Raw genomic sequence first — 27,576 nt, forward strand, 5'->3', positions numbered from 1 at the left:
TGACCTATCCACCCTTCTTCTCAGCTTGTCAAGAGTGTCTTTGAGGTGTATGCCAAGTGAAAAAAACTAGGATGAACCCAGCTGGTCCTTACTCCCTTATGTTTTTCTTTTCTCTGTTAGTCTGTTAGTTATTGTTGGTCGACCCTTTTTCTGGTTCCAAACACTGGACCAGAGTTAGAATAATAGAGATTAAGTAGCCCACACTCTGCCTAGGAAAGCTCTTACATAGGCAAGTGTTGCCTTACCTTATCTTCATTTGCAGAGCTTGGTGCACTAGCCTCTGGGTGCTGGCCTTTTAACTGTGAAGCAGCTTTTTTTTTTCTAGCATATAAAATGGTGGTATAGTATAGGGTGAATAGTCTAATAAGGTCTAATTTGTCCTTCTTCTTCTTTAGAAATTGTTTCTCGTCTAGAATAATACATTCTCCTTGTAAATTTTCAAACAGTAAAGATATAGTTATAAGTCCTGTCTTTGTTCTAGTTTCCCCATCTATTTCTTTCCATCTTTCCACAACTTTTGAAAGCATGCTTAATTCTGAGTTTAGGTCAGTTTGTGAAAGTGTGTTCCATTGGTTTTTAAATAAGCATTATTTGAAAAACAATAAAAAGTGTGCCATTTTCACATATGATTGAGGAAGGCTAAGTTAAATCAATCGCTTTTCTACATCCTCTACGTTTTGCCTTGTACTTTACATACATTGAGTTAGACAAGGCTCTGGTCCTAGTGTGATTAGATTGACTAGTTTTCTGTGAGTATGGTTTCAGTGTGTCTGCCCTCTGATGCCCTCTTGTAACACCTACCATCTTACTTGGGTTTCTCTTACCTTGGGCGTGGGGTATCTCTTCAAGGCTGCTCCAGCAAAGCGCAGCCGCTGCTCCTTACCTTGGACTAAGGGTATCTCCTCACTGCCACCCTTCCTGACCTTCAACGTGGGATAGCTCCCCTAAGCCCCCCTGCACCCACACAGCCACAGCTCCTTGGATGTGGGGTGTCTCCTCCTGGCCGCCCCTTACCTCAGACACGGGGTAGCTCCTCTCAGCCACCAGCCCTGGCCTAGGACGCAGTGGTAGAAAGATGATGCTGTGAAAGTGCTGCACTCAATATGCCAGCAAATTTGGAAAACTCAGCAGTGGCTACAGGACTGGAAAAGGTCAATTTTCATTCCAATCCCAAAGAAAGGCAATGCCAAAGAATGCTCAAACTACCAAACAATTGCCCTCATCTCACATGCTAGGAAAGCAATGCTTAAAATTCTCCAAGCCAGGCTTCAGCAATACATGAACTGTGAACTTCCTGATGTTCTAGCTGGTTTTAGAAAAGGCAGAGGAACCAGAGATCAAATTGCCAACATCCGCTGGATCATTGAAAAAGCAAGCGAGTTCCAGAAGAACATCTATTTCTGCTTTATTGACTATGCCAAAGCCTTTGACTGTGTGGATCACAATAAACTGTGGAAAATTCTGAAAGAGATGGGAATACCAGACCACCTAACCTGCCTCTTGAGAAATCTGTATGCAGTTCAGGAAGCATCAGTTAGAACTGGACATGGAACAACAGACTGGTTTCAAATAGGAAAAGGAGTACGTCAAGGCTGTATATTGTCACCCTGCTTATTTAACTTATATGCAGAGTACATCATGAGAAACACTGGGCTGGAAGAAGCACAAGCTGGAATCAAGATTGCCGGGAGAAATATCAATAACCTCAGATATGCAGATGACACCACCGTTATGGCAAAAACTGAAGAGGAACTAAAAAGCCTCTTGATGAAAGTGAAAGAGGAGAGTGAAAAAGTTGGCTTAAAGCTCAACATTCAGAAAACAAAGATCATGGCATCCGATCCCATCACTTCATGGGAAATAGATGGGGAAACAGTGGAAACAGTGTCAGACTTTATTTTGGGGGGCTCCAAAATCACTGCAGATGGTGATTGCAGCCATGAAATTAAAAGACGCTTACTCCTTGAAAGAAAAGTTATGACCAACCTAGACAGCATATTGAAAAGCAGAGACATTACTTTGCCAACTAAGGTCTGTCTAGTCAAGGCTATGGTTTTTCCAGTGGTCATGTATGGATGTGAGAGTTGGACTGTGAAGAAGGCTGAGCGCCGAAGAATTGATGCTTTTGAACTGTGGTGTTGGAGAAGACTCTTGAGAGTCCCTTGGACTGCAAGGAGATCCAACCAGTCCATTCTGAAGGAGATCAGCCCTGGGATTTCTTTGGAAGGACTAATGCTAAAGCTGAAACTCCAGTACTTTGGCCACCTCATGCGAAAAGTTGACTCATTGGAAAAGACTCTGATGCTGGGAGGGATTGGGGGCAGGAGGAGAAGGGGATGACCGAGGATGAGATGGCTGGATGGCATCACTGACTCGATGGACGTGAGTCTGAGTGAACTCTGGGAGTTGGTGATGGACAGGGAGGCTTGGCGCGCTGCAATTCATGGGGTCGCAAAGAGTCGGACACGACTGAGCGACTGAGCTGAACTGAACTTACACACATTATTTCATTTAATCTGCATAGTCAGTCTAAAGAGTCAATCTTGTTTGTATCCTCAGGCTATTATTATTCTAGCTTTCTAGGTTATTTTTAAGTTCATTTTTTAAATAATCACAATCATTTTTTCAAATTATGAAACCAAATCTTAGTAAGATTACAGAAGATGGCAAAGCCCAAATTAACCCTGGTCATCTTAATTCATAGCTGCAATCTTTATTTACTTGTGCCATCTCCTAGGAATTTGAACAGATTTTAGTTTTATTCAGTACAGAGTTCTCAGAACATTTAATAATTTGCATTTAGAATAAAGAGGACAGTCTACTCCTTTTCTTTATTTGACTGTGGTATTCCTTTCGTGAAACACATTTAAGGAGCCATTATTCCTCACAGAACAGAATTTAGTCAATCAATTTCATTGATGATGAAATGTGACCATTGATCTTAAGAGCTTCTTGGTGACAGTGATGTTACTGAGACTCATGCCAGCCTTTTCATGAACACTGAGATAAGTCAAGGAGATTTAAGTTAGTGTGCACAATTTTATAGGCTTCCCAGATAGTGCTAATGGTTAAGAACCTGCATGCCAATGCAGGAGACATAAAAGATGTGGATTTGATCCCTGGGTTGAGAAGATCCCCTGGAAGGAGGATGGCAGCCCACTCCAGTATTATTGCCTGGAGAATCCCATGGACAGAGGAGTCTGGCAGGCTGCAGTCCATAGGGTTGCACCGAGTTGGACGTGACTGAAACGACTTAGCACACACGCACGTACAATTTTATGGCAAAGTCAGTTCAAATATCCACATTACTCCCAGAATTGCCACTTAACTTCAACCAAATTGCAACTTGTCTCTATAACTAAACTTATTGTGAGGAGGAAAGATTTGATGTTCCCAGAATTTTCTTTTCATTCCATGCCCCAGTGAAAGATAATTGCTCCACTTTTCTGGGCAGTGCCCAAGGCATGCTTGCTTTTACAGAAATTCCTCTGAATGAAATGAGAAAATCTGTTGCCCAAAAGGGTAAATGGCTGAGAAAACCACGACTGTCAATTTTCTATGGTTTATTACAGTTTAAATGACAATAATTGCAAAGGATAGCTTATTGCATATTTGGTTGAACAAGATAAATTTGTGTTGATCAAAAACATAATAACAGTGAAATACCAAGAGCTTAAGATTCAAAGAGTATGTATGCCCCAAATTCTATAAATTATTGTGTGTATATGGATAAAAATAGAAACAAATACATCAAAATATTAATAGCAATTATCTCCGAGGGATTAGAATTTGGGTACTATATAATTTTCTTTTAATTCTTTTTGCATTCTTAATTGTCAGTTGTAACCATGTAGTAGTTTTATTATTAAAAAAGAAGGGGTTAGGTAGAAGGAATAACACAAGCAAAGGATAATGGCCCTGAGCGATATAGTTGAGTGTGGATGGGGAGCTGTAAGTAGTTTGATGTTGTTGTGAGTAGAGCAATGAGCTGGACAGTGACAAGAGATGAGGTGGCTGGAAGGAAGGTCACAGGCTGGTGAGAATGGTGGCTTGGGTGGATAACTCCAGCAGCAATATGAGTAAAGTCTGGGGAAGGTAGGCAAGAAGATAGGCTTCCCTGGTAGCTCAGATGGTAAAGAACCCACCTGCAATGTGGGAGACCTGGGTTCAGCCCCCGGGTTGGGAAGATCCCCCGGAGGAGGGCATGGCACCTCACTCCAGTATGCTTGCCTGGAAAGTCCCATGGATGGAGGAGCCTGCCAAGCTACAGTCGATGGCGTCACAAAGAGTTGGACGTGACTGAGCAACTAAGCACAGCACAGCACAGGCAAGAAGACAGAAGACCACTGTTTGGGCAAGAGATAATGAGAGCCCATGGCAGTGACATTAGAGTGAAGGGGAGAGATTTGAAAATAATTCATAGGTAAATTAGGTAAGCTTCAGTGATTGAATGGATATGAACGTTGAGGATAAATATGGAGGAAAAAGGATTACTCTCAGGTGTCTGCCTAGGGTGAAAAGAAGTGGAAAATATAACTCTAAGATCTTCTTCCATCAAAACAGTTTGGAACCATATATGGAAGCATTTCTTCTTTTTGAGAGTGAAGATATAGATCCAATCACAGGAGAGTTAGGAGATTTGGCGGTGGCCTAGGGGTGAGCATAGCTGCCTTCCAAGCAGTTGGCCCGGTTTTGATTCCCAGCCAACTCAGTGGGCAGACCTTAGGCTTCCGTTGTGGCTCAGCTGGTAGAGAACCTGTCTGGAATGTGGGAGATCTGGGTTGGGAAGATCCCTTGGAGAAGGGAAAGGCTATTCACTCCAGTGTTCTGGCCTGGAGAGTTCCATGGAATGTATAGTCACTAGGGTTGCAAAGAGTCAGACACCACTGAGTGACTCTCACATTTCACACTGGTCTGAAAGTGCATTGCCTTTCCTGTGTGTCACCTTTTCCTGTGTAAGCATACAAGGTGTATTAGACTTCCCCCACCAATCAAAAATAACAATAACAAAAATAGCTACTATTTATTCTACTCTTCTTACTCATAGACACTATGATAAATACTTTATATAACATGTCATTTTTGCCTTCCCATCAGTCATTGGAGTTAATTATTAATTTATGTTACAGATGAGAAAACTGAGGTTCAGCAACGTTAAATACTGTGTCCAGGGTCACATAGCTAGTAAGTGACAGAGCTTGACTATAAATTCATGTCTGTCTGATTGACTCATGGACTTCTCTGGTGGCTCAGATGGTAAAGAATCTGCCTGCAATGTGGGAGACCTGGGTTTGATCCTTGAGTTGGGAAGATCTCCCGGAGAAGGGAATGGCTCCCACTGCATTATTCTTACCTGGAGAATCCCATGGATAGAGGAGCCTGGTGGGCTACAGTCCATGCGGTCACAAAGAATTGGACACAACTGAGCGACTTTCACTCTAACTTAGAACCATACTTTAGTATAGAATAGAAGTTCAGTTCAGTTCAGTTCACTCACTCAGTCGTGTCTGACTCCTTGCAACCCCATGGACTGCAGCAAGCCAGGCCTCCCTGTCCATCACCAGCTCCCAGAGTTTACTCAAACTCATGTCCATTGAGTTGGTGATACCATTCAACCATCTCATCCTCTGTCATCCTCTTCTTCTCCCGCCTTCAATTTTCCCCAGCATCAGGGTCTTTTCCAGTGAGTCAGTTCTTTGCATTAGGTGGTCAAAGTATTGGAGTTTCAGCTTCAGCATCAGTCCTTCCAATAAATATTCGGGACTGATTTCCTTTAGGATGGACTAGTTTGATCTCTTTGCAGTCCAAGGGACTGTCAAGACTCTTCTCCAACACCACAGTTCAAAATCGTCAATTCTTCAGTGCTCTGCTTTCTTTATAGTCCACATCCATACATGACTACTGGAAAAACCATAGCTTTGACTAGACAGACCTTTGTCAGCGAAGTAATGTCTCTGCTTTTTAATATGCTGTCTAGGTTGGTCATAACGTTTCTTCCAAGGAGCAAGCGTCTTTAAATTTCATGACTACAGTCACCATCTGCAAGACAAAGTCTGTCACTGTTTCCATTGTTTCCCCATCTATTTGCCATGAAGTGATGGGACCAGATACCATGATCTTAGCTTTCTGAATATTGAGTTTTAAGAATAGAAGTTGGCAAACTTTTTTTTTTCTGTAAATGGCCAGATAGTAAATATCTTTTATCTTTCAGGTCACATATGGTTTCTCTTGTATCCTCTTCTTCTGTTTTTTTTTTTTTTAATTTAAGCAACTTTTAAACATATAAACTTGATTCTTAGTTCGTAAGCCATACAAAACTAGCCACAGGCTGAATTTGCATATCCCTGGTTTACAGCACACGACCCCATGCATATACATATACACCTTTTAGAGAGAATATTGGTGATGAAAGGGTCATATGAAGCATGCTGGGGGAAAAGGAGAAAAATGGAGAAATCACTGAGCTCTACATTTCCTGGGGAAAGGGAAATCCAGCTGGAATAGAATATCCATGGTAAACACAGGGAGACCACAAGAGTGTGAGTCATCACTCGGCCATAGTCTGAACGTGATCACTCAGCCAACAAATGATCCTCAGATGGCTTCAAAGCATTAATGTCAGGGGCGGGTGAGGAAGAGAGATTGAGGAAAAGAAATACGTTCCTTAGATAGAACACTGGCTCTGACCTTCTGGAAAAGGAAGCCCAGTACAGGGGCTGAAGAAGCGTGCCTTTCTGGGTCCCAACTCTCAGGGGAAAGGAGAGGCTGAGAGAAAAGCCAGGGGATAGGAGTGAAGAAGGGAAGGCGAGGAGGTTGCCTCCATGTGTGTATACACAACAGTCACAACACTCGCAAATTTCAAATGGACAGGAGTGGTCTGGCATCTTTCTGGAATCAAAGTCTACAAATGATAATTTTGGTTTGCAAAAGGCAAACCGAAACTCTCTGATCAAAAGAGGATACACATGTACTGGATATCCGTATGGAGTCTGTGGGCTTTCAAGAACTTCTTAGGTGAAAGGATGGAATTAGGAGCAGAAGCATCTCTGTCCCTTGAGAGGTAATGACAAGTGAGCCTAGGCTACAGGTTCATGAGACTTCTGGAGGGGGTGTGAGCACCATCAGAAGGGCCCAGAAAGCTTTGGTGGATTGGATCTTCCCATGCCATGTGTCCTTACAACCAGTAATACTTGTCCTGGAGTCTATGAGTGACAGAATTTTTTTAAACATCTATTTTATTATCTAGTTATCCTTTGTACTTCGTTGTTTCATTAAAAGGAGTTATATGGATACAGAGAAGGCTCTTTTCTGCATTGCAATGTGTATGTCCCACAGTGGGATTTGCTTTAATTCCTAAAAGGAACTCAATATTGAGAAATATTTAGTCTATCATGAGAGACAATACTGTACCATAGAAAAATTGTTGTAGAATCAAGAAACATCTCAGTTACAGTTTCGTCTCTCCACCAGTCAGCAGCATAATGGAATCAGTGCTATGTTGGAGGGACACAGACTGAGCTAAGGTGGGTTCAGCTGTTGGGACAAATGTCAGGAAATCTTCCTAGGAGAGGTGACATCTGTACCAATTTTGACAATGGGTAGTAATTGCAAAAGTACACTGGAAAAGAGCATTCTAGGCTAAAGAAATACATGTGAAATTTCATGGAACCAAGGAAGAGTCTAACAGAGGCACAGAACTGTAAGTAGTTTGTGGATTCAGAAAAAACAATGGAAGAGAAATAATGGTGAGAGATGAAGTTAGTTACATAGCAAGGGCCAGATCATGAAACGTTTGAAAATATATTAAGGCATTTGGATTTTGTCTCAAATACACTGAACACTATTGATGTGTTTTAAACAGGAACATGGTTTGCTCAGATATCCATAAGGGAGATGAAAGAAGATGGAGGAAGATGAGAGATATTCCAGGCAGTAAAGATTTTGCTTCATAAACATGAGAAAGTATGAGAGTGTAAAGCGATAGTAAACAGTGGAAGGGAGGGATTTTAGAAATATTCAGAATGTATAACTTACTGGACCTGGTAAATGATTGGATATGGGAGTGAGAAAAAGAGAAGCATTTAGGGTAACTATAGACTAAACCACCACCACCACCACCACAGGGTTCTGGATTAGATACAAAGTATTGGTGAGGTCTGTCTCCATGATTCAGTTCAGTTCAGTTCAGTTGCTCAGTCGTGTCCGACTCTTTGCAACCCCATGAATTGCAGCACGCCAGGCCTCCCTGTCCATCACCAACTCCTGGAGTTCACCCAAACTCATGTCCATCGAGTCGGTGATGCCATCCAGCCATCCTCTGTCGCCCACTTCTCCTCCTGCCCCCAATCCCTCCCAGCATCAGAGTCTTTTCCAATGAGTCAACTCTTCGCATGAGGTGGCCAAAGTATTGGAGTTTCAGCTTTAGCATCATTCCTTCCAAAGAACACCCAGGGCTGCTCTCCTTCAGAATGGACTGGTTGGATCTCCTTGCAGTCCAAGGGACTCTCAAGAGTCTTCTCCAATACCACTGTTCAAAAGCATCAATTCTTCGGTGCTCAGCTTTCTTTACAGTCCAACTTCAAAAAGTGAAAATTGAATGGAAGGATGAGTTGAATTTTAGACTTGCTGAGTTTGAGGTCTCTAAGTCTTCCCCAGTGATTCAGTGGTAAAGAATTTGCCTGTAGTGCAGGACACACAGGTTCGATCCCTGGATCAGGAAGATCCCCTGGAGTAGGAAATAGCAACCCACTTCAGTATTCTTGCCTGGAGAATCCCATGAACAGAGGAGCCTGGTGGGTAACGGTTCGCAGGGTTGCAAACAGTCAGACATGACTAAAGTGACTGAGCATGCACATAAGTCATGTTTAGGTGATGATTCATTTTATATATTTATATTTATATATATATCTGGAGCTCAGGAGACAAATCTAACCTAGAGATATACATTGTAGAGTGATCTTTGCAAAAAACGCTGCCAAAGTGAATGATTTCACCCTAGGAGAGTATAGAGAGTGATAAGTCAGAAAGTGGAGGAGGGGCCCTGAGGAAGTACTGCTGAAGAGACGGGGAGAAAAAGAAAAAGAGGTGTATACATGAGAGTGCATATGAAGGAATATCTTTAGAGCTAGGAGGCAAAATAGGAATATGATGACACACTGAAGCCAAGGGAAGAAGAAGTTTCAAGAAGAAAATGATCAACAAGTTCAAACGCCCCAGAAAGTTCAAGAAGATAAAGACAGAAGGTGTCCACTGCATAGAAAAACTGGGACATTATTGGTGACCTGCAAAAAGGAAATTTTACTGTGAATGTTGAAGACGAAAGCAGAAAATTTTTGAATTCAATTTATAATTAACAATTTTTCATTGTATAGTTTTTATAAATTCAAAATCTGAAAGTGTTAATTGCTCAGGCATGTCTGACCCTTTTGCAACCCCATGGACTGTAGCCCTCCAGTCTCCTTTGTCCATGGAATCCTCCAGGCATGAATACTGGAGTTTTCTAGGGGACCTTCCTGATATGGATTGAACCTGGGTCTCCTGCGTTGAAGACAGATTCTTTATCATCTGAGCTACCAGGGAAACTCAAAATCTAACAACGATCATATACTGTGAAATCATTAATAACAGCAGAATTTCCTTTTTGTCCTACTCTTTAGTTTTTTCAAAATAGGAGTTTAACTAGATTTGGGAGAAGGTGGGATCAAAGTATTTGTTACTGAACCTCATCTAATTAATCCCCCTACATCTCTCTAGTAAGTAGTTGGTTTCCTTTTCTGTCTCCTCCCACAGTTAGTATCTCACACCTTCTAAGTCTTCTCAAGTTCCTATACCCATCGCCTCACACCAGGCTAAGAGATACCCCCACCTTCCCCTTATTTCTAGAGCAGCATTAATTAGAGAAGCATTCCTCAGTGTAATGCCTGCCCTCAACCCTAGAAACCTAGTGCATTCTTTCCTCCCCTCCCTCCTCCCTTTCTAATGCATAAGCAACTTTCTCTTGATATTCCAGGAGATTCCCAGGAAGTGATGCCAGAGACAGGAATTTTTGTAATTTACTGAGGGTTTATTTTAGCAGAAAGGGATTAAGAAAACAGGAAAACAGACAGAATGAGGGGCTAAGCAAGCATGTGGTCTCATAGTCTAATCCCATAGGGAGCTCTGGAGCATAAATTGCATCATGGATTTGGTCCTATCTTGGGGCAAAGGCTGGCTTTTTGTAACTTTCTGTCAATTGGTCATTGTCTGCCAGCCGCCCTGGGAAGAGGCAGACACACCATTCTTTGATGCATCTCCTATTTGGAGAAAAGAGATTTTTCCAAAGAAAAGCACCAGCGGTACACTGTTAGCAGCCAGTACTCACCGTAGCTAGGGGTTGGTGGTTCCTGCTTGGGTGGAGCACCAACAATATCCACCATACTTCTGTGCACGATTATCTTTTCTGATGGGTTCTGCATTTAATTACACTAATTAAATCTTTCTTTCCCTTTTATATTATCTCCCCTTACTGCTGTTTTCCTATTAAACTGTTTTAGTGATGCTTAAATCTCCTTCCATATACATTTTCCATCCTCTACAGCCTCACATCTTCACTGCCGGATCCTTGTCTTGCCCATTATTGTCTCTTCCTTAAGAGCCACTCATTCTCGAACCCACTGCAGTATGGTTTCTGCCTCTACTGTTTTTCCGACATTGCTTTTGTCAAAGTTACTGACCTTCTTGTTTCTAGTTCTGGTGGAGACTTTTCTGTTCTTCTGCTATTTCAATCGCCAGGAACATTTGGATTGATCTTGACCCTGGGCTTTGGAGATGCCAACTCTCCTGGACTTCTTCCTACCTCTTCATCCCTGCTTCTCAGACCTCCTTGCCAATTTCCTTTCTTCTGCCTGTTCCTTAAAGTTACTATTCCTCAGTGTTTGATTTGGTACCTTCTCTTCTCACTCTGCAGAGAAGGCAATGGCACCCCACTCCAGTACTCTTGCCTGGAAAATCCCGTGGACAGAGGAGCCTGGTAGGCTGCAGTCCATGGGGTCGCTAAGAATCAGACACCACTGAGCGACTTCACTTTCATGCATTAGAGAAGGAAATGGCGACCTACTCCAGTGTTCTTGCCTGGAGAGTCCCAGGGACAGAGGAGCCTGGTGGGCTACCGTCTATGGGGTCGCACAGAGTCGGATGCCTTTTCCTAGACCAGTCTGAGCTTCTGAGACCATCAGAAAAGATCACCCTCTGCTGTTCCATGATATGTAATTCAAAAGTAAACACATATTTTTAAACAAAGGAGAAACAATATGGTCTCTCCAGTCTTTTAAATTGTACAGCTCTGGATATATTTTCGAAAATGAACTCCCTAGCACACGTGCTTTCTTTCTCTCTCTCCCTCTGGATCCCTAAGCAAGTATTGTGTTGAGTAAACCTATTAGGAGGTCAGGAATGCATTATCTCATTCACTCTACAGTTTTTATTATTACCAATTTCTGAATTTATATACTGCTCAGATCTAAAGAACCATATATACAAGCATCTAATAAGCATCTATAATTTGTAATTTGATTATCACAGTGACTTCAAATTGTCACCGAGATCTGTTCCTCCTATTTCCCACTCCAGTGAATTGTGTTAAGCAATTACTTAATTTAAAAACCTATTAGTCATTTTGGACTCTTCCTCTTGCTCACCCTAACCTCATCCAGTTCACCACCGATTGCTATCGGTCCTTTCCCTAACCACCTCTCATATATATCCACAGCCTCCGAATAGGCTTCTTTGCATCCAGTTTTGTGCCCCTCAAATCCATAGATACTTTCTGAATTGAGGAGTGTGTTATTCTACCTTACAAAGTCCAAGTATAAAGGATTTTCAATCATCAGCATTCTTATAGAATTCATTCACCTGCCCCATGTCAATAGAATAGAAAGTTGGGAGTTCAGTTTGGTGAACTGACTGAACTGTCAGTTCACTTCAAATCATCAAAAAGAACTGACCTCTGTAGTGTATGTGTGTGTGTGTATGTATGTGCACATGTATGACATAATATGGAAAGAATGTTTTGCTTGAAAATAAGGTTTGAAATAAACCTTTTAAAATAGTCTAAAGCAGTGTAAGACAGAACTAAAAGAGAAAAGAAGAGAAACACCAAAAAAATGACTAAAATATGGGATGACTTCATCTTTACCCGTGAAGTTGAAACACATCATGTCTGCTCCAGTCACCCACAAGGACCACTTCTCTTGGGAAAAGCTTCCTATTTTTAAACCTAGCATAATGCCTGTGGAATTACATTGCCTATTCCCACCCAGGCCCCCAGAGTTTATCATTACACACTGTTTTTGCCAAGAACCTGTTCTGTCTTTAGTTATCAACAAAGAGATGTCAAAGAGCATGCACTCGGGGCTTTGGGTGTATTTTCGTCTCTTGTTCTCTACCAGAGGCAGCAGATCCTATGTGCTACCATTTGAAGTCTAGTTCTTTTAGATGTAAACAGGCCCTGTGGTTTAAGATGGTTCTGCAGCCGGGTAGTATTAGCAAACTTGGGAGGTGGGAAGAGTTTGCACCATTCATATATTCAGCTAGTATTAAATGAGCACTTAATAATATGCAAGGTGATGGGCTAAGTTGCTCTCACACTGATGTGGTACTTGACTCCTGGGAACTTTGTCCAGCTAATGAGATAAGGAATGCTCTATAATATTAAAATAAAGAATGCTTAGTATTATATATACATAAATATGTGCACACATGTATATGTATCTGTATGTAACTGCTACTGCTGCTGCTAAGTCGCTTCAGTCGTGTCCGACTCTGTGCGACCCCATAGATGGCAGCCCACCAGGCTCCCCATTCCTGAGATTCTCCAGGCAAGAACACTGGAGTGGGTTGCCATTTCCTTCTCCAATGCATGAAAGTGAAAAGTGAAAGTGAAGTCGCTCAGTCGTGCCCAACTCTTAGCGACCCCATGGACTGCAGGCTACCAGGCTCCACTGTCCATGGGATTTTCCAGGCAAGAGTACTGGAGTGGGGTGCCATTGAAAGACCTATGCATACCTTTATGTGTAGGTTACACATATGCACACATATAAATAAATGCATGTGTGTGTGTGTATATATATATATATATATGTAAAGACCAATACAGAAGAATACAAATAAGAAAAGAGACTTACTTCAAATCCCATGACCTGTTTCATCCCCTTCTAAATATCTAGATTGACATTTGATATGGTTTAAAATAAATAGAATTACTGTTGCACAGCCAGCTTTTTCACTCAATAACATGTTGGGGACATTTTTCCATTTTAATAAAAAAATCTAAATTATTATTAATGATTTCATGTGAATATTATATATTCTTAATTTATCTTGCCAGATCCGTGCTAATGGAAGTTTGTACTATATTTTTTGCGATTATATTTGTGCCTCCTATTGTACTATTCTATGTTATTACACTATATTTTTTGCTATTATTCCATTATTTTTGGTGCATATATGCAACTCATACAAATATCTTAAGTTAAATATACTAGAGGTAAGATTTCTACTGTTGGCAAATATTACCAAAACAGGCTTCCATATCATAATTACCTATTCTAATCTATCTATTATAGACTAAACTAAATGACTTAGAAATTCAGATTTAGGGGCTTCTTTCAGTCTGGGATGATCATTGTGGGATTCATGGGAAAGGTGAGATAGAAAATGGGCCTTGAATATCAGATACATTTTTGATAATTATATATGTAAGGAAAGTACACCTTAAACAAAGCAGTGAGGCAAAAAATAAATTAATTAAAAAACCAAACGAATAAAAATGACTCACAACAAAAAACTCAGGAGCATGTTTGACATCAGTGAGTAAAACAGTTTTGCTCAATTGATGGCATAGTGGAGTTGGGGCGATCCTGGAGGGTAGGCTGAGTGTCAGATGAAGGGCAACTTTGAGTGGCAACTTATGGGACACCTGCAGGACTACCGTGTAGGACTCAGGGAACCAAGAGTGAACAGAACAGCAGTTCGAATATCATATAGCGTGGGCTGGAGTACATATATTATTAGAGCAAGAAAAATAAGACGCCATCTTAGTACATGGCAAACAAAGTAGAAATGCTCTATTCCAGATAGTGACAGCGGGAAAGGGAGTATAGGAATGTGTTCTAGAGACTTTGTGAAAGAAGAGTCTATAGAAGCTGGGACTAAACATCCCATTAATCACCGCTATAGAAGATTCTATTGAATCTGCTTTGACAAAGTCTCTGAACCCCAGCTGCCATCACCGACTCACGCCAAGTCCGCTAGATCCACACCAGCAACGAGGGTTTGCCTCACAGCCTGCTTCTCCACGCCTTCGCTGCCAGTGGCTGGGCTGGGCACTGTAACAGGGTGGTCTAGCCCTGCTTGGAGACAAAGAAAGAAGCAGTTGGTGGGAATGCAAACTAGTACAGCCACTATGGAGAACAGTGTGGAGATTCCTTAAAAAATTGCAAATAGAACTACCTTATGACCCAGCAATCCCACTGCTGGGCATACACACCGAGGAAACCAGAATTGAAAGAGACACATGTACCCCAATGTTCATCGCAGCACTGTTTATAATAGCCAGGACATGGAAACAACCTAGATGTCCATCAGCAGATGAATGGATAAGAAAGCTTTGGTACATGTACACAATGGAGTATTACTCAGCCGTTAAAAAGAATTCATTTGAATCAGTTCTGATGAGATGGATGAAACTGGAGCCGATTATACAGAGTGAAGTAAGCCAGAAAGAAAAACACCAATACAGTATACTAACACATATATATGGAATTTAGAAAGATGGCAATGATGACCCTGTATGCAAGACAGGAAAAAAGACACAGCGGTGTATAACGGACTTTTGGACTCAGAGAGAGAGGGAGAGGGTGGGATGATTTGGGAGAATGGCATTCTATCATGTATACTATCATGTAAGAATTGAATCGCCAGTCCATGTCTGACGCAGGATACAGCATGCTTGGGGCTGGTGCATGGGGATGACCCACAGAGATGTTATGGGGAGGGAGGTGGGAGGGGGTTTCATGTTTGGGAACACATGTAAGAATTAAAGATTTTAAAATTAAAAAAAAAAAAAAAAAAAAAGAAGCAGCAGTCAGAAGTGAGGTCTTATGTCAGCATCACCTGCCAACTAGAGCCCAGCTGATTGGCAGACTCTAAATCACATGCAGATCCCTAGGTGCAAGGGAGCTGGACCAATGTAGAGTTCACCGCTTCAGTTCTCCAGAACAAGAAGACACCCAGAAGGAGGAAAGAATTGATGTGCACAAACCAGATGACAGCATCCACCACAAACTTCACAAAACCTTGCTCATGTCTGCTTCTCTAAGCTGATTTTTCCCTCTGTCTCCCATTCTTGCATACAGTTCTGGGCACCCTGCTATTATAATGCCTTGCACCTTGCATTATAATCATTTGTTTCCATGACTGTTTTCTTCACTAGATTGAACTTCTTGAAAACAAGAGTCATGCCTTATGCATCTTTTCATTGCCAAGGCCCAACACAGTGACTCACAGATCCTAGGGAAACGAACTGAAGAACAGGGGAAAGAATGTGGGCTTTGGAGTTAAAGGAACTCAAGTTTAAAACTTGCCTCCAAAACTTACAAGCTGTGTGGTTTTGGGCAAGTGACTTTATCTCTGTAAGTTTTAGTTTCTGATCTGTAAAATGAAATAATACTGACTTCATAGACTTGAGAGCTTACATGAGAAAATGTATATGAAGCATCTGGCATGTATTTGAGATTCAGTTCATTGTGATCACTATTATTATTAGCGATACATAAACTATTGCCAAGTTAATGACTTATTAAGTGGGTTTCTTCATGATTATTTGTCTTGGCAGCAAGGCAGACTTTGAAGAGTTCAGTTTTTTCCCTTCTGTATTATTATACTCTATCTTGCTTACTATTCTGAACATAGATTTTATAAATATTAAAATTTATCATTCTTTGCATTTTTATGTTTATGCTGGCTTTATATTGATTTTTGACCTTATTTTTTTAAGTTTGTGCTAGTCCTCTTTCCAAAATCTACATATGTTCTGTTAAAATTTTAGCTCAGCAAAGAGTTCTTTTACAAAAGCTGGTTCTTCCTATTACTTTCTGTCTCCTTTCTGCCTTATTGGGATAACCTAGAATTATGCTGATTTTCAAGGTTTATACCCTTTCACCTACAAAGGGCCATTTTCCCCTTGAGACTATACCATATTCCCTTTAAGAAATCTGTTTTCTTGAACTCTAATCCCTGATGTTACCAGTCCTGGCCATTGCAAGAACTAAAATAGAATTTCTTTAATTAAAAGAACTCTCCTATTTCATGTCACCATCTAGTTCTTTCTTATTAATATGAATTAAAATAAATTATCATAACTCTGCTTTTTTCTTGAACGTTTTTGAGAGATACTATTAGCAAGTCATAAAAAGTATTTATCGGAAGTTCTGCCATTGCTATTAGCAACACCTGTCTTCGGGCAGAAACTTTCTCACCTGAAGTTCTGGATCATCATTGTATTTTTATTCTGTGTCAGTTTTAGAAACTGCCTTTGGAATGTATCAAAACTATCCTTTGCCTGACCATGCCCAGCAGTAGTTTATGCCTAGAAAATTTTCATTGCTATTTTATTTTCATTAAATGTTTTCCACTGTGGATTTACTTCAGGTGTCTTATTTCAGTTGTATTTCCTTCCTTTTTGCACTGTGGTATTACTTCTATTTCGGAGAATGCAATGGCACCCCACTCCAGTACCCTTGCCTGGAAAATCCCATGGATGGAGGAGCCTGGTGGGCTGCAGTCCATGGGGTCGCGAAGAGTCGGATACGACTGAGCGACTTCACTTTCACTTTTCACTTTAATGCATTGGAAAAGGAGATGGCAACCGACTCCAGTGTTCTTGCCTGAGAATCCCAGGGATGGGGGAGCCTGGTGGGCTGCTGTCTGTGAGGTCACACAGAGTCGGACATGACTGAAGTGACTTAGCAGCAACAGCAGCAGCAGCGTTACTACTATTTCACTTAACTTCATTTCTGTCAAACCAGGTATGCCTGTCCTCAGACATAGTTGTCTGCAACAAGTGACTAGCTACCCATAGAGTCTTTAAGCTGATACTTGCTTTCCTGTATTATGATTTTTGAACTTTGTTGCTGACTATGCAGACATTTGAGACCTTAGATATTGTTATTAATAATATAATGTTTATTGATGATGTCTTATGTGTGATTTTTATATATGTTACCTGATTTTTATTTCTAATAAGTATACACAGATTATACTCTCATTATTCTCATTTTACAGATAAAGAGACTGAGAAGGAATGATGATAGGCAGCTTGTCAATGCCACATGGCCAGTGAGTGGTAGAGGTGGGACATGAGACCAAGTCATTCTGGCTTAAGCGCGTGTTCTGCTCGGGGTGCTGACATGCTACCCCTGACTTTCGGTTCGACCATTTTCTCTTAAGTTCTACTGGGTACTTCTTCCCTCATGCTTTTCTTTTTTCTTATTCTGACCCAGTGAGCTATATGGGTATTTTTATGCTACCCTTCCAAGTAAATTTCAGGGCGTGACTCCCTTGGTCAAGTAAATAAAGTACTGCCAAGAACTAGAAAGGTGGAATTTACTCTCTTCTGCCTTTTGAGCCAGTTATCTAGGCAATCACAACTTCTTTTAAAACAGGTTCTTTCCTTTGAAACCATCTTTGAGGCCAGAGGTTCATTCTCTGTATGCTATTTATTTTCTAAAGATATTATATTTAAGTGAAAGAAGATATATTCATTTTCTATTCCTGCTGCAACAAGTGATCACAAGCTTAATGGCTGAAAAAGACTCATATTGATTACCTTACAACCCTGTAGGTCAGAAGTTTGACATGGGTCTGACCAAGCTAATATCAAGGTGTTAGGGTTGCGTATCTTTCTGGAGGATCTGCAGGAGAAACCACTTCTTTGCCTTTTCCAGCTTCTAAAGGCTGCCCACATTCTTTGGCTTGCAATCCCCTTCCCTTCAGCTTCAAAGCCAGCAATGTAATATTTCTCTGATTCTGCTTCCAAGGCCACCTCTTTCTGTGATCACAGATGGGAAATGTTCTCATCTAATTGGATTGGACCCACTTAGAAAATCCTCAATAGTCTCCCCTTCTCAAAGTCTGCACTCCTAAGCATCACTGCAAAGCCCCCTTTCCCATGTAAAGTAACATAGTGCCAGATTTCAGGGGTTAGAACATGGACAACTTTGGGGGCATTATTCTGCCTAGCACAGAAGACATTATGACATTAGACTTCACATCCTTTAAATTTCCAACTAACTCATATTTCAACCTCAAGTTCTTACAACACATAAACATTTCAGGAGAATAATTCCATTTTATTTCCAGTAGTACTACTCCCTCCCATATGCATTAGCAGAAGTGAGTTAGTATTTTGGGTGTAAAAAGTTTTGCCAAGTTCTCCATATTTGAATTTCAGAAAAAAAAAAAAAATGTTGCTCCCAGTTGGTTGTGTCTGAGAGGTGATGATATCTTGGCTCTTTTGTGGCATTCAGAAGAGAAACAATCATCATTTTGAGGTCTTTTCTTCCTGGGGTCATTAGTAGGTGGTTATTGAGAGAACTCGGAGGAGGCAATGGCACCTAACTCCAGTACTCTTGCCTGGAAAATCCCATGGACGGAGGAGCCTGGAAGGCTGCAGTCCATGGGGTCGCTGAGGGTCGGACACGACTGAGGGACTTCACTTTCACTTTTCACTTTCATGCATTGGAGAAGGAAATGGCAACCCACTCCAATGTTCTTGCCTGGAGAATCCTAGGCACAGGGGAGCCTGGTGGGCTGCCATCTATGGGATCGCGCAGAGTCAGACACGACTGAAGTGACTTAGCAGCAGCAGCAGCATTGAAGTGAAGGGTGAGGGAAGGGAGTATTGAGGAGGAATCCTGGCTTTTCTTCCTGTGTCACAGAGAGGGTAATAGAGGTGGCAGCAATTCAGAGAGAGGCACTGGAGGAGAAGTTAGTGTGGGGAAGAAGACTATGAGTTCAGTGTTAGAGACAAACTAAATATCCTCCAGTCCACATGCCCCCTGGGAATGAATGATGTCACACTGCTATTACCAATCAAATCACGCAAGTAGAATGTATAACTATAAAATCTTATCTTCATACATTGCCCCTCTCTTTAGTATTTCTGGGAGTCTTCAGACTGGTATGCCGTAAAAATCCATGCCCACTGGCATCTATGGTTCTGTTCCTGTTTGCTGTTGCATGCTGGCAATGGTATTTACCTTGTCTGCTGACACTCAACATTTCCAGCTGATGCTCTGCCCTCACTGTTTCTCTAGGGAAAAGCTGGCCTTATTAGTGAGCTGGCTTCTAACGCAACCCAAGGCTGTAAAACTCTGAAGTGTTAGAATAGTGCTGACATCCCTTAATTCTTTCCAGAAATAGAGAGAGTGCTCCTTATCCTCAATTGGTGCTTCATTTTGTTATTAGACCTTAAAGTATTGCTTATGTATCCTGGGTTGTACCAGTTTTCTTATGAAAAGAGTTATTTTTGTTTCTTACTAAAGAACTCAAAATCCAGGCTCTAAAATTAAGTAATGGACAGAATGTCATTGTGGTTCTTCCCTTGTTCTTGCCTTTTTGTTTTTCTGTGGACACCGTCACATACTGCTTCTGCCTTTGGCCAAAACTGAAACCCTTTTTGCAAATATATCCATGGGAAAATATCCACAGATTCATCAATTAGACCACTATTTCAGATGAATTAAAATTCAGTGTCTGAAATTTGTTTCTGCTCAGGTAGAACACCCATAACATTGACATGTTGACTTCAGGATGTCTGTGGGGCATCCAGATACACACACACATACATAGGCACTTCAAAGTTTCAAGAGTAGAAAATTTCCCAGTGGTGAACAAGGTGAATGACAAAAGAATGGATTGCAATCATGACCCAGGAGAATAACTTATAAGAATCAGAAAGGGAAAGAGAAACCCGCAATGGAGACTGAGAATCTGTGATCACAAAAGCAAGGAAAGAACTGGGAAAGAACACTGCAATAAAAGCAGAGAACGTCAAGAATCAGGAAGTAACTAACAATATAAACATGAAAGTGGTTCTCATGAAAACCAGGTTACAGTGGGATTGGGGGGGTATGTGATAAAGACAGAAACAAATGGGAGATGAAGAAATTATCCTTTCAAGAGATCTGAATTAGAAAGGAAGAACCCTTCTTTCTTCCTAGGTATGATTTTTTCAGAAGCCTCATCCTGTAGGACAAGAAGAAAGGTAATAAAAATAAGTAAAGAAATAAATGTTGGAGTGTGTTTGTGTGTGAGGGAGTGATCGGTTCAGTTCAGTCAGTCAGTCGTGTCTGACTCTTTGCAACCCCATGAACTTCAGCAAGCCAGGTTTCCCTGTTCTTCACCAACTCCTGGAGCTTGCTCAAACTCATGTTCATTGAATCAGTGATGCCATCCAACCATCTCACCCTCTGTCATCCCCTTCTACTGCTGCCTTCAATCTTTCCCAGTATCAGGATCTTTTCCTAGGAGTCTAGTCTATACATCAAGTGGCCAAAGTATTGGAGCTTCAGCTTCAGCATCATCCCTTCCAATGACTATTCAGGACCGAGTTCCTTTAGGATTGACTGATTTGATCTCCTTGCAGTCTAAGGGACTCTTGAGAGTCTTCTCCAACACCACAGTTCAAAAGCATCAATTCTTTGGTGCTAAGCTATCTTTATAGTCCAACTCTCACATCCATACATGGCTAGTGGAAAAACAATAGTTTCAACTAGATGGACCTTTGAGGGCAGAGTGATGTCTCTGCTTTTTAATATGCTGTCTAAGTTGATCATAGCTTTTCTTCTAAGGAGCAAGTGTATTTTAATTGAATGACTGCAGTCACCATCTGCAGGATTTTGGAGCCCCCCAAAATAAAGTCTCTCACTGTTTCCATTGTTTCTCCATCTATTTGCCATGATGTGATGGGACTGGATGCCATGATCTTAGTTTTCTGAATGTTGAGCTTTAAGCCAACTTTTTCACTCTCCTCTTTCACTTTCATCAAGAGGCTCTTTAGTATATTGCTGCCATAAGAGTGGTGTCATCTGCAAATCTGAGGTTATTGATATTTCTCCCCAAAATCTTGATTCCAGCTTGTGCTTCATCCAACCTGACATTTCTCATGATGTACTCTGCATATAACTTGAATAAGCAGGGTGACAATATACAGCCTTGGCGTACTCCTTTTCCTATTTGGAACCAGTCTGTTGTTCTATGTCCGGTTTTTACTGTTGCTTCTTGACCTGCATATAGATTTCTCAGGAGGCAGGTAAGGTGGTCTGGTATTCCCATCTCTTTAAGAATTTTCCAGTTGGTTGTGATCCACACAGTCAAAAGCTTTGGCATAGTCAATAAAGCAAAAGTAGATGTTTGTCTGGAACTCTCTTGCTATTTTGATGATCCTGCAGAAGTTGGCAATTTGATCTCTGGTGCCTCTGCCTTTCATAAATCCAGCTTGAACATCTGGAAGTTCACAGTTCACGTACTGTGGAAGCCTGACTTGGAGAATTTTGAGCATTACTTTGATAGTGTGTGAAATGAGTGCAATTGTATGATAGTTTGAACATTCTTTGGCAATGCCTTCTTTGGGATTGGAATTAAAACTTACCTTTTCCATTCCTGTGGCCACTGCTGAGTTTTCCAAATTTGCTGGCATATTGAGTGCAGTACTTTAACAGCATCATCTTTTAGGAATTGAAATAGCTCAACTGGAATTCCATCACCTCCACTAGCTTTGTTCAAGGAAGTGATAGAGCTCATGATAAGTGGCCTCCATTTTATCATCAAAGAAAGAGGGATACTTGCCTAAGAGTCAGAGGAGATTGAGGTTGGTGAGGGAGAAGGGGGAAGAAAGAATGGTGAAGATTTTGAAATTCTTGAAGAGGAGATGACCATAAACAATTTAGACAAGTGCCACTAAAGATCCACATTAGATCAGAAATAAAAAATCAATCTGAGTAAGGGTGACATTGAGAATGGTGTGCAAAGGTCTTTGGAAGTAAGGGAGTGAAAAATAAGACTGTTTTCAGTGGATGTTTCACATCAGTGTTGACATTTCTTCAAGTGACCCTAGGAGCTGGGCAAAGGGAAAGACTGTGAGTCAGACTGTGAAGCCTTTGATGTGTATGGGACAGCCAGAGGATGGGAAAATGAAAGAAAATAGAAAGCATACAGTGACATATTAGAGTGCCACGTGCACAGTAGCAGGAGCACTTTGACAGAGGTAGAAAAAACTAAGGTTTTGAAGTTGCCCTAAGCAGCTAGGAGAAGACGAGTTAGTACTCTGGGGACCTGTAAGCCTTATGGTGTGAGAGCAGCCCAAGGATTCGGGGAGCAGGTCAAAGGGGATAGTCGCCCAGAGGAAGAAGCAGAACTGGCAAAGTGGCTAGCAGATGAAGGTGGCAGAGGGAAATCACTCTGTGTATTTTGTGTTGAGAACCAACTGATGGACAATAATGACAGAAAGATTTAGATTTAACCAAACCCAAATATCCAAGATTCGGCCCAGGTTGTTTTCTGTGAGGGGAATTGGCTGAGGATCCTTGGGGGCATCTGGTTTTGTTCTCCTGGAGGCTGCCTGACCACCTGCGGAGTGCAGGCAGCATCTTCCTCTGGAGGGGGCTTGCTCTGCCTGTGGGGAACAGTGGCCTGGGTCCCAGCCTTAGGGCACACATGCATGCATATTTTTACGTCTCATTTCTTAACATGAGGATTTTTGATGCTCATTGAACTTCCTTTAGACAGCTCAGGATCTTTTTCTTCTTTTTAGCCTGAATTACTTCTCTCAGTTTATAAGGGAGCTGTTTGACTGACTATTAAACTGGAACACGAGAGGCATTATTGTTATATTCTTTTGCTTTTACCTAGTCGGAAACTAAGCAAGAGTTGGGACTTGCATGGACAGTTAGATACTAGAGTGTGGCTAGGGGTCAGCAGTTGTGGAGCCCAACAAAGAAATGTGGTGGGTTGGACACTGGACAATGTTTCATCTCAAATCAGTAGGTGACAGTGATAAAATAGTGAAACAAGTGTGTATTCTTCCAGGAGGCATACCAGAAATAATAGACTCAAGCTATGGCAGAACAGCTTGCTATGTCAGCCTCAAGGAAAGCTTGATCTTGAGACACTGTTTATGAAGATGACGGTTAAACTTCGCTTTGCTCTGTCTGAGCCCTCAGAGAGAAGTTCATGGCGAGTATTTCAATCTAGAGTGTGCAGAAGATGAGTAAAGGGAGGTCTTGGCAGAAATTAAGTAGATTAATACAGCTCATCCCTCTTTTCAGGCTCCTAGGTGGCATGGTGGTAAAGAATCTGCCTGCCAACGCAGGAGATGCGAGGGATGCAGGGTCAATTCCTGGGCCAGAAAGACCCCCTGGAGGAGGAACTGGCAACCCACTCCAGTATTCTTGCCTGGGAAATCCCATGGACACAGGAGCCTGGTTGGCTATAATCCATGGGGTAGCAAAGAGTCAAACACAACTGAGTGACTGAACACATCTCTCTTGTCATAACATACATAGTTCTAGTCCGTTCATGAACCTATGCTTTTTATGACATTGATGTATATTGGTCCCGGTCAGTTCATGATCCTCTGCATTTTATGACACTTATGTATGCCATTTCTTCTTTGAATATTAAGGTATTTTGGATGAAAGTATATCTCTTAATAAATTATTTCTGAAGCAAGACATTAAGGTTTGAATTTTTGAATAATGTCCATTCTCTGCACTGTAGGTCTGAGCCAGGCTCTGGTCGTATTAGTGGACAAACTAAGACATTTATGTTACTGGCTCAGATTAAATTCTGAAATGGCATACATGTATTATAATAGGTGAGGGAGTCTACATGCAAAGTGAACACCCTTTGGATATCTACACTTTTACCCTTTTTTGGTTTAGGTAGTAATCTGGACAAAAATGTTTGTCTCCAACAAAATAAGACTCTCCTCTATAGTTTTCATTAATGACCATTTCCTACTGTCTCTAGCTTTTAAAAATGTATTTTTCCTTTATACTTGCTGACTTCTACCTATGTCTTTTTGGAGTGCAGGAGTTAGAGCAACTGTGTCCAGTTCGCCACCAGCATTACATAAACACTCTCATCTGGAAGAGTAATTTATGGCTGGAGAGAGGGATGGGCAAGGAAGAAAAGGGAAATGAGTAGACCCAACTGATGAGTTGGTGGTGGAGAAGGAGGCCTCTTGGAGACTAGCTCAAAGGAAATTATTGGAACTGCTGGGTTGAGGGAGAACAGAAGGATGGTGGCCAAGGTTGGTAAGTGGCAGACAGGGAAGCCAGGAACACACAGGTAGCCCAAGTAAACTATGCCAGGAACAGGGGGATTTGGGGAAAGTGAGGGAGGAGAAAAGAGAGAAAACTGTCAAGTTCCCAATTCCTAATTTTAGTGACCTCTCTGAAAAGGGACAGCTGCTGCTGCAGCTAAGTCGCTTCAGTCATGTCCAGCTCTATGCGACCCCATAGACGGCAGCCCACCAGGCTCCCCCGTCCCTGGGATTCTCCAGGCAAGAACACTGGAGTGGGTTACCATTTCCTTCTCCAATGCATGAAAGTAAAAGTGAAGTCGCTCGGTCATGTCCAACTCTCAGCGACCCCATGGACTGCAGCCTACCAGGCTCCTCCATCCATGGGATTTTCCAGGCAAAAGTACTGGAGTGGGGTGCCATTGCCTTCTCCAAAAAGGAACAGAGGGTGCCATTTTTCTTCCTTGGTACCCTGCCTCTGTGAAGGCTCAGTCACTGGTCCCTCTTCTTTCTTTTCTAATCGTTTCTTTTTCCCTTTCCTTTTCTTTCTTATCTCTTTCCTCCTATCCACCCTGCCTCTTCTTTCATCAGACCGATTAGAACATCTCCATGTTGAAGAGTTACTTGATGTCATCATAGCTTCAAACCATTGATTTTTCAATACAGGAAATTGTAGTTGTTTTTAATAAAAGAGAAAAGGAAAGGGAATGTGACTAATGTCTGTGGAAAACCAGGCGACAATTCAAAAACCACTGAGTCTCCAGGAAAGCAGAAGAAGGAATATCCCTCTGATCACATCTGACATCACTTCATGGAATCTGGATGGTTTCTTGGGAGAGGAGAACTATTTTTCCAAGATATTATAAGTCAATAAGAAAGGATATTTTAAAGCCCCCTTTCACTTTTAAAACCCCCAAGCACTTTTGGTTTTAAAGCAAAGTCTTTTTGTGCTTCTTTATTCCTCTTTTTGGTTCTGTGCCAAAGAACACAAATACAGTCTTCTTTGGGATCTCTATTTCTTGGATACTCCTTGCCAGTATATCTCCATGTGGATTAAATAGATGGCATCAACCGTGTAGCTGGGAGGCAGAGCAAGCAAGAGAAGAGGGTCATGCTGTTCTCACATGGGCTTTGGGGTTGAGTGATTTCAGTGTCTGCAGCTTGTCTACCAGAGTAGTAAGCATAAAGCATCAATCTCTAAAGGATATTTTCAACTATGTTGAGAGAGCTGTCTGAATAGTTGAAGATGTGACAGGATCATTGCTATTTTTGGAGCAGCATTTCCAGCAAATCCAAGGGGCAACTCAGTTTTGGTTTAGTCGTTCTTTCTTAAAATAGCTCTCCATTGAGAATGATGAGGCTCTGTTTGCTCATGGTGAAGTTTTAAGTTTCACTCATGTCAAGAAAACGAAGGTCTTTGACAATATATGAGCTTTAAAAGAGATCGAATGCTTGTTTCCCCCTTTTTTTATGGGCCACGGGGCATGTGTTTTTAATAGACCTTTAAGTCTGCAAATAAGTACAAACATAGTATTACCTAGTACTTTGAAGGCCACCAATAGAGATACTCAGTGAGTATAGTCAGAATAGGGTTAGAGAGTTTATGGATTAAGGTACTAGAAAGAGAAAAAATATATATAAAACTAATATTTTCTGCAGCAGCTTTATGTTATCCTTTCCTTCCTATAACTCATCTCTTTTTCCTCTTTAACTTTGTGTTTCCTGGTTACTATTTACATTTTTTTAAGAATGCCCAAAGCAAGCATGTGCTGAAATGGAGATTCAATCAATCTTCTTATAGTAACGATCGTGCAGTGTGATAGAACCAGAGACTGAGAGTTGGAAGGCCTTATTCACCATGGACTGGAGAGTAATTCTCAGGGCATAGAATTAAAAGTATTATTGGGTTTGTCTTGAAGAAATAATCTAGGCGTTAAGTGGGGAACTGAGTATGATGTCAAATACTGAGTATTCATATAAATATTGTGGTGCCAAAAAAGGTAGGATATTATTTATCTTGGAATAAATATTCTAAATGAGTATTAGTGTCTTTTTTGAGAGCACTATGATACCTGGTCTCAGCCTCTTTGCCCTTCTCTAAAAGCAGTGATGGTTGGGAAGCCAGAGTCTGATTAGATCTGACTCTGTTCTTTTCTTGGTACTGATCCTTCGGCGTGACATTTCCTCTCTTACGTGGTCCTCAGGGCATACATGAGTGTGAAGGAGCTGAAGGAGGCACTGCAGCTCAACAGCACCCACTTCCTCAATGTCTACTTTGCCAGCTCAGTACGAGAAAACCTTGCAGGTGCTGCCACCTGGCCTTGGGACAAAGAAGCCATCAGTCACCTGGGTAAGTGAAGTTGAAGAAAACTGCAGTTGGAGAAATGAGGAGGTTGGAAGGGAATCTGTGAAAGTTAGTTGGGGGGGAGGGAATGGAGAGAAAAATAAATTTACATAATAAATTAGCTTCTTTGGGCTGATAATAGCTTTGAGCAGAATTTTTCAAAATGTTTTAATGAAGACAGGTAAGATGTACTGGGGCAACAGTGGCAAATACTCAGAATGTTCTAGACCAAATATTCAGAAGGTTCTAGACCAAATAATCTAGATGCAAATAAATTGCTGACATGAGATGAGATCCATTTTATGTCTTGATTAATCTCAAGAGGGAACCAAGCAAAAAGGTGGCTAGACTGTGAAATCTGGTTTGCATTAATCGCTGTGCCAGAAGATTGCTGGGCATCTTGCATGGATGTGTCCAAAAGATTGGGGAAGGAATAAGAAGCAATAGGTTAACAATGGATGAAAAGATAGTGTTCCCGTGCAAGAGGAAACCAGAACATAAAAATCCCTGTAGTGAATTAGGTCAGCATCCAGAAGCGCTATATATCTCAAAAAAGGAAGAGATAATAAAAAGTTAAACCTGTGGTGATCCAAACTGAATGCTTTGCTTATCCTGGGTTTCATTGGCTCTATAGTCATCTGATAGTTTTAGGGCTCTCCTTTTATCATTAAATTTTGTATTTTCAGTTGTCAGTATATGATGTCAGAAATTTGTGAGGTGAGTGGTGCTTTCCAAATCAAAACTAATGTGAGTCATTCTAGTCTTCATGGTTGTAAGAGGCAAGCTGGAAGGTTATATGCCAATAAATCATTTAGTAGTGAGTTTGAGTATCTGGAATTATCCTCATGATAAACAGTGGTAACAGAGGAACACACAAAACTTTAAGAAAGTG

The 27,576-nt window shown here is 41.3% G+C and overlaps 1 protein-coding gene across 1 annotated transcript in view; it reads left to right on the forward strand.

Annotated features, from left to right (window-relative positions):
* Window positions 1-27,576, forward strand: part of PAPPA2 (pappalysin 2) — a 309,776-nt gene that overhangs the window by 94,438 nt on the left and 187,762 nt on the right. Inside the window, exon 3 of the mRNA XM_068986447.1 lies at window positions 26,545-26,690. Coding sequence (XP_068842548.1) covers window positions 26,545-26,690 — 146 coding nt within the window. The remainder of the gene's footprint in view (window positions 1-26,544; window positions 26,691-27,576) is intronic.

Source organism: Capricornis sumatraensis, chromosome 14 (genome assembly GCF_032405125.1).
Source record: "Capricornis sumatraensis isolate serow.1 chromosome 14, serow.2, whole genome shotgun sequence".
Lineage (NCBI taxonomy): Eukaryota > Metazoa > Chordata > Mammalia > Artiodactyla > Bovidae > Capricornis > Capricornis sumatraensis.